Source organism: Anoplopoma fimbria, chromosome 3, assembly GCF_027596085.1.
Source record: "Anoplopoma fimbria isolate UVic2021 breed Golden Eagle Sablefish chromosome 3, Afim_UVic_2022, whole genome shotgun sequence".
Lineage (NCBI taxonomy): Eukaryota > Metazoa > Chordata > Actinopteri > Perciformes > Anoplopomatidae > Anoplopoma > Anoplopoma fimbria.
The window spans coordinates 26451117-26459269 of record NC_072451.1 but is presented as its reverse complement, the minus strand read 5'-3'; the positions used below and the strand labels follow the sequence as shown (position 1 = coordinate 26459269).

Below are 8153 nucleotides of genomic sequence, written 5' to 3'. Positions count from 1 at the left end.
CTTTTTTTATATTTGCATTTCAACTGTCTTTTATTAGTTTTTTATTATGTACACCATTTGACAACATCGATTTTCTTTTACATTTAATAAATAGTAACGATTGCTGTGGTTCAATTGTTGTGTATTTACATTTCAACAATATTATGCTGACTATACAGGATGACAAGCTAGTTTTTTTTCACAAGTTTAGAAAAGGAGTTTTATTCATCCTCGTACCTGTAAATAAAGAGAGAGAACATGTTTGTAATAATTTAAGGTTGTATAACAGTAAATATTATAAAATAGCAACCAAAAAAAAAAATGAATTATGCACTTTTGCCTGAAGATCAGCATCTAATGACAACTTTTGCCTTTTTTCAAGAAAATAAATGTTCTCACCTGACCATCTCCTTGTACTTGTTCAGAGCTTCCTGGGCCACATGCTGGATGAAGGCCGGGTCCAGCAGCTTCAGCTCCCCGGGAACAGAGAGCAGAAATGGGGGAGAGTTCAGGATGTTCACCTCCACTTGGGTCTCAGTCACAGATGCATTCTGTTCATCGTGGCTCTTTGGCGCCACCTGGAGAAAGAAGTCACCTGTTACACCAAATATCAATCTACGATATTAGATGTTGACTCAACTTTTTTTCCACCTTTCTAAAAGATCTTTCTTTCCATTTTGCCTATGCTTGTTGATTTTATATTTTTTATATTAGTTTGTAATGTGTAAATGTTCCCATGTTTGATTCATTTAATACTTTATCAAATGTAAATGATGACTCCCTGGAGACTTTATTTCCCCGTCCCAATCATACACATTGTTAATCTGCCTTTCCATTGATTTCCTTCTCACCGTGGTGATACGGAAGATGTTTTCAGGAAAGCTGCTGTTGCTCACAGTCTGAGCCACCCAGCTGAATTCAGCCGCCATGTTGCTGAGCCAGTTGACGGTTTCATCAGTGTGGCGCTGGACAATAGACAAGATCTCGTCATACTGCCCTTTGGACACGTCCAGCAGCTGGGACACCTCGTCCAGCTCCACGTGCAGCTCCCGAACACTGGGGCACTCTGGAGACAAGAGGAGGAGCGGTCAGAGGAGCTGCTGCATGCAAAGATGTCAGCTGAGGTAAAAAAAACACACAGGTGTGGTGGAGATGGTGGTGGTGGTGGTGGTGCTTCACCTGTGAGCAGAGCTCCCTGGCAGGCCTCACACTGGCTCTGCAGCTGCCAGCACTCTGACGTCTGCTTGCGAAGATCTCTGCACAACTTCCTGTTCTGCAGGAAACGCGGGAAACTTACCCTCCCTGCACCAAACAGAAAGATGTTCAGCAGTTAGATTTGTGCTTTTTATTGATTGGCATTGAGTGAATATGTTTATTGTTGAATGTAAATATTTTTGACAAGCAGCAAATTGTATCTCTGTAACATACATACTGCTTTAGAAATTTGAAAAGCAATCCATTGAAACAGTTTTTGGTGCAATATCTTTTAACTGGTTTTAAGTTCACGGTTGCTTTATCCCAGTAGTCCTCCACCATGTGCCACTAAAGCCAAATACTTTGCAGGTAATAGCAGCAGCTGTTATTACACAGTACCAGTCAAAAGTTTGGACACACCTTCTCATTCAATGGTTTTTCTTTATTTATTTATTTATTTATTTTTCTACATTGTAGATTAATATTGAAGACATCCAAACTATGAAGGAACACATATGGAATTATGTGGTAAACAAACAAATGCTCAACAAACCAGAATATGTTTTATATTTTAGATTCTTCACAGTAGTTGAATGAGAAGGTGTGTCCAAACTTTTGACTGGTACTGTATGTTAACACATACAACCAGAGAAGTCAGTAGTTTTAAGGTAGGGCTGCCTTTGACCAAAGACATTATTAGTCGACTAACACTCAGATTTTGTCAGTTAGTTGATTTAATTGACAAATCTCTAAAATGTTGTATCTCAACAAAGAATCACACAGAAGCACCGCTTTAAAGTGAAAGAAGTGCTCATAAGTTTCTTGCAAATAAGTAATTCAGTATGAAGAAGCATAAAAAATGACTAATCGACTAAAGAAATCTAAGTTAACTGAGACCAAAACTACCGATTACTCAACAATCAGAGGTCAGCCCTACTGGTAGGAGACATATTTAGACATATTTAGACATATTTAGACATATTCGGGCCTCACTGGAGTCACCTCGCTGCTGCCATCCAGTACCTCTCTTCTTCTCCTCCTCCACTGCCACGTGGATGTCATCAAACACCTGGGTCACCACAGCTCCAAACTCCTCCACCACGCTCTTGCCGAAGTCAAAGAAGGAGTCCAGCACCTCCTCCAGTCCCACGCCCTGCAGGTAGCCCGAGTCCCGGCTGGCGTCGTAGGGGTCAGCGGTGGCGTCCTCCGTCGGGAGGCCGCTGTCGTTCAGGAAGGCCCTCTGGAGGACTTTGTCCAGCCGGCTGCTCATCCTGGAGACCAGGGCCACGCTGCGGCTCACCAGCAGGCCCACCTGGCTGGTCAGGTGGTTGAAGGAGTCCTCGATGCGGTCGACCTCTGTGTCGATGTTTTCGGGGCCCTGATTCACCAGGATGTCCCCCGCTTCCATGCCAGGCTCCCGGGGGCCGAAGCGGTTGGAGACTCTGCGGAAGAAGTTCTCCACCTGCAATGTGAGCGGTGATGGAGGTGAGTTTATTTTAGTATTGCATAACCTCGGGGTCACAAGATGATTACTGGGGTTCACAATAAGGAAAGAATTCTACAATCTTTCCTTCTTCAAAAACTATTCACATGACATATACTCTGAGGCAAAGGAAACAATGTGTGTCTCGTAGAAGTGTTCACAAAGACGTGACGAGGGGACATATAAGATATTTTAAAGGGCCACAAGCAAATAAAAAGGCTTTGGAACCACTGGTCTAAAAGAAAATACATGATTGCAAATTAAAAGTAGTTTTGTGGCACATTTACACTTAGATAAATGCAGACATGATTGATTATTGCTTATGTCATTCATCACAAATGCATGCAGGTCTTTTCATTCATTGATAAGTTTCTTCATCTTACAAGTTGATTGAAGTGTTTGAAATAAACAGTGAGACGATGGCACTAAATAAAAAAACTGATAAAAAGGTAAACTTTCCATCATCAACCATCCAACTGAATTATTTGTGGCTGCAACGAGTTTTGAGGTCAGAGCACATAAGTCAGATCTGTAGTTTTCACACCTTGGCTTGGAAAAGGCCAAATCCTCTGCGGCAGGTGAAGGTGTAGAAGGTTTTACATGCATCCTCCAGACAGGGTCTGCACTCCTCCCACTCAGACTGCAGGGAGTCTTTACACTGCTCCTCCGCCTCCTCCAGCTTCTCCGTCACCTCCTGAGCCAGTTGGTCCACCCCCTGGTGGCAGAAAGGGAAACATTTGTCATTAACTTGCTTTGCTTTTCATCTGCCTTTTCTTTCTTAGGGAGGTTATTGTGTTATTCTTGCCTTCTTCTTTTCACTGCTCTGTCGGAGGGACTTCATGAGGTTTTCATGCTTCCGCTCGTTCCTCCACATCACCTCCCTCATCTGCTTCACCCCATACAGAGCTCTCCTAACCTCCTCATCCACCAGCTTCTCACCATGCAGGGACAACTCTGAGAGATGGAGGGAGAAAAAAAAACCATGGGTGAGAAGTTTTTATAAACACTTATGTTAACAGATTCACAGACAAAACTAAAGACTATGGAATCATTACTGTAATGTGATTTATTTGGCACTGAACAAATTAAAAACATCTAATTAAATGAAACTATCAAAACAGCCACAGAATGTCTGTAATTAAGAAGACACAAACTTTTAAAGGAGAGAAATAGTTTCAGATGTTGACACTGATTGCATTTTTGAGACATTTGTTATGGGACTGCTGAAAAAAAAGATACTGGTGCATAAACATCACACATTCCCTAAAAGATAAGCAGAATAAAGATACATTTAGATTCCTCTGTGCTGACTCACGTTTTAAGGTGTCCTCTGAGATGCCAGTGGGTTGGTCCTCTGGGGCAGAATGAAGGACCCCCAGCGTCGCCGCCAGAACAACCAAACCGAGCAGCAACTTCATTCTTGAACTCGGATCTTTAGAAGGTTAGAAAAATGACAAGTGATGATGATGACACATGCACAAACCACGGAAAACAAAAACAACAGGTGCTATCTGGTCTGCTCCAGAAAGCTAATAGGATTAGAGCTTGAGCGTGTTTAAACATCAGCACTGTACATGGACTTAAGTAGGTCTACCACTGGGTGGTGCTACACAGTCAGACATCCATAATCCTTGGTTGTCAAATAATAATAACATTTTAGTATGTTGTACAAATATGTGTGACAACTGTACATATAGTAATCCTTCAGTAACACAAAAAAATGTATCATATCATCTGATTTTGAACTTTGAATCAGACTTCTGTGGCAAATCTGGGAGAATATAGTTTATATATATAGTTACAGTTTGTTCTTAATCTTATTGTTTGTATTGCTCTGCTGCATAATTTGAACTCGACAAATACTTTAAAGGATTTCCTTCTTCAGTGGACATCATTTATTAGCCTGACTGATTACAGCTTTGCCTGTGTTGTTGTTATACCATTAGTAGGTCACCAACAGGGTGTAAGACCCCTAATCAGATCCATCAGAGGGCTCGTCTCAGCTCGAAAACTGTTTCTGTTTGGAGGTCAGGCTCCGTCCAGTCACAGAAGCTGATATCATGGCCTGTTCAAATGTTAATTTGGTAACAAGTTAACAAGCTAAACTCAGCTGCCCCAGTTTCGGCCACACGAGGAGTTACACAGGTTTGCATCCAGCAGGGATTTACAGTTTATGGGGATGTACTCTCTTATGTCGCTAAGGGTTTAAGCTGCTGGTACAATCAGCTCTATTATATCCTGCTCTCAACACAACAAGCTGTTGTTTCCAACGGGCAGTAAGATGAGCGCAAGAGTCATATAATCTATACATTAATGTGTAATTATGAATTATAGATACATTTAAAGAAGCACAAACTAATGAGACTGATGTTGCATAAACCATCAGAATATTAATCCAAAAAAAAGAAAACATAATGAGCAGTTCAAACGATGAGAACATTCATTTGTCATTGTAACATTCATTATAGAGACATCCTTTATGAAAAAAAAACACAATTCTAATAAAATTATTGATTCAAGTTAAATATAAACTACGAGGTTATGATGACTCATCAAAAAAAGAGCAGAAAAGGCCCAAAGTGACCAACACAACAGAGGAACTCACCAGCAGATGACTGAAGGTGCGTCTCCACTGGCAGGAATAAACAAAGAGCTGTGTGTGGACCTGACCTGATCTATTTGTGCTCCTTCCCCTCCAGCTTCATCCTATTACAGTCTTTGATGTCTGTTAATCCAGCATTCGAAACACTGCCAGGGAGGTTTGTTTTGCATAAGAAGTTGCTTAGTCATGTCAGACATGTTTACACTGAGGAAACATCCATCCATCCATCCATCCATCCATCTTCCGTTACCGCTTATCCAGTTAAGGGTCGCGGGGTGCTGGAGCCGATCCCAGCTGTCAATGGGCGAAGGCAGGGTTCACCTGGACAGGTCGCCAGCCTATCACAGGGCTGACATATAGAGACAAACAACCACTCACACTCACATTCACACCTACGGGCAATTTCAGAGTCATCAATGAACCTAACCTGCATGTCTTTGGACTGTGGGAGGAAGCCGGAGAACCCGGAGAGAACCCACGCCGACACATGCAAACTCCACACAGAAGGTTGAACCCGGGCCCCTCTTGCTGTGAGGCGACAGTGCTAACCACTACACCACCGTGCAGCCTGAGGAAACATGTATTCATTTAAAATATACGTCATCATATGGACAAATATGTATTTTTGATGTTTGGGGATATCTGTCCCTTTAATCCTTACATGCAGAGAAGAAGTGTTATCACAGCACTTTACAGCAAAGAGTTCCTGGCATTTGATTGATGAGAGAATTAGTCAGTGAGGGATTATTAAGGTGAACCGTCTAGTGATTCTCCATTAAGACGAGATCACATGTGCTGGATCTGAGCCATTTGTTGTCCTCATGAAAGCAGAGCTGCATCCTTAAGCTACTGTAAATATGAAACCAACCCATCATAGCCGAGCCATTATTCAGCGGTAACTGCAGTCTGTCATGTATTAATTAGCACCAGCTAGTCTTAGATCCGTACCCAGATGTGGATCCGGAGTATTTTTAGGAAAAGGAAACATTCCTCCCAGTCGGTAGCTGTTAAGCATCTCCACTCCTGGAATGTTATGGACTACTTCAGGGTGAAAGAGTTCTTCTGTCCCCATCTCTTCACTGGTGCCCCATCTACCTCAAGAAATGTGCCCTCTTTGCATTCTGTGACCCAGAAAAAAGGGTCCTCACTGGATAATAATCAAAACCAGGCAGCGCTTCAGCTCTGTCTGCAGCCTCGCTGACACCTTCAACACCTGGTTCCTATAACACCGCAGGGAGAAACGCTCTTCCCATGTTCTCCCACAGTGGACTCAAACGTAAAACAGTTGACAATAAAAAGGGTCTGAGGCTACATGCACGCAATTCTACTACTGTGAAAAAAAGTGTTTCACAGTAGTTGAACTTGAGGAATTAATCGTGGGAAAAGTTTTTGTTGATTTACAAACTTCAAGGTGTAGCAGCAGATCCATATAACCGGCTCATGATGTGGTCTTGTGTGACGTTTTGTGTTACTGATCAAAGCATGGAGTCCTGAGCTGAAGAGATAAACAGATGCAGCCGATGAACTGCTTCACAGAGACCTGAAGTAATGGATGAAACGGTTAACGTCTGAGAGCCGTGTTGAGTTTTGTTTGAAGGAGCAGGATTGGTGTGAATTCTGTCTTGTTGTAACTCATTCAACAGAAAAACTCAAAGGGGAATGTGCCGCAGATATTTCCTCAGTTTAAAATAAAAATAATGAGCATGCAACAAGTGAGTGAGCCACTGAAACTCCTATTAAAAAGATTAACAGTTATTGCATGGGGGATATTTTGTCTTTCAGCCAACTTCGTGGTTAACAAACAGCAGATGTGAGGAATAAATATACTTTGGATTTTGGGTAATTGTCTTCTGTCGACACGGAGTGATCGCTCTCACTAATTTAAAGCTGCTGTAATTAATATTATTATATTGACAAAACATCCCAGCACTATGTGTAATGTGAAAGGTGCTCATGCTGATAAACCTACAGATAATTACCACCCAAGGCTGCAGAGTTTTTTATAGCATCTTTCAGCTCATTATTTTGATTTAATTGCCTTCAACTTTGTCGTTTTGGTTCAATCCCACCGCTCTTATCAGTGTTTTCAGCTGAAGCAGGCAGCTGTTTTCAATATACACAGTTGAGGACTACCTGGGGAATACATTGGAGCACTCAGCAGCTAAAGAGACAGCTATTTTTATCAGGAGTCAGTAGAGACAACTAAAAAAATGTAATCTGCTTAAAAAGAAGGAATATTGGGCTTCTATTGATCAGGTGGCCAGAAACACAACTCCAAATTAATAATGACGTTGCTTCTTGTGTGCTGGGAGTGTAAATAGATAATTAACACATTAGTCAGGTCAACTTTAGAGCTGGTGGCTGCCTCCACATGGCAAACTAATGAATGTACTATAGATTCATTGTGCAGGCTCAAAGAGGGTCTCTACTGTTGTATTTAAAGTGCAACATTTTTTAGTGGGAGTTGCATATTTAGTTATTTTTAGATGATCATGTATTCTAAATGCAAACCTGAATAAGAAACCAGAGAAGTGAGTCTCAAACATGTATAAAGTATAAAGTCTGGGGCTGCTGTACCACTGGTAAAAGAGCGATTGTTGGTCGTTAAATTCAACTCATTTTCAGTTAACATCAGTGTAACATAAAAGCATGGTGGAATTAGCACAGCTAGTTGGCTAATTCCATCCTGCTTTAATGCTACACTGGTTACAGAAAATGATCCCAACAAAGTTTTCACTCATCTGGTGATAGCAATGTTCTTTCCTACACAACAAGTATGTGGATGAAGCATCAAGTCTTTAAACTCTCACCTCAATGAAACCGCTCAGTTGGTTTAGTTTATACGGAAGTTAGTCGCCATTGATTTGAATGGGAATGTCCTTCTACTCCTATTCT

The 8153-nt window shown here is 41.5% G+C and overlaps 1 protein-coding gene across 1 annotated transcript; it reads right to left on the bottom strand.

The window, feature by feature from the left end:
• Positions 1 to 200: 200 nt before the first annotated feature.
• On the bottom strand, positions 201 to 4074 carry clul1 (clusterin-like 1 (retinal)). The gene is made up of 8 exons (XM_054596776.1): positions 3972 to 4074; positions 3462 to 3610; positions 3201 to 3371; positions 2197 to 2635; positions 1159 to 1281; positions 831 to 1045; positions 379 to 557; positions 201 to 216 (listed from the first exon to the last, which is right to left on the bottom strand). The coding sequence occupies exons 1-8, from the start codon at positions 4072 to 4074 to the stop codon at positions 201 to 203; spliced, it is 1395 nt and encodes a 464-aa protein (XP_054452751.1).
• Positions 4075 to 8153: the final 4079 nt, after the last annotated feature.

Bases quoted from the DNA above. Each gene is read 5' to 3' on its own strand.
- clul1 (XM_054596776.1), bottom strand. From the start codon at position 4,074: ATGAAGTTGCTGCTCGGTTTGGTTGTTCTGGCGGCGACGCTGGGGGTC. The intron at 1,046-1,158 runs GTGAAGCACCAC...TCTTGTCTCCAG, and splicing joins CCAGGGAGCTCTGCTCACAG to AGTGCCCCAGTGTTCGGGAG. The intron at 558-830 runs GTGAGAAGGAAA...TTCTTTCTCCAG, and splicing joins ACATCTTCCGTATCACCACG to GTGGCGCCAAAGAGCCACGA.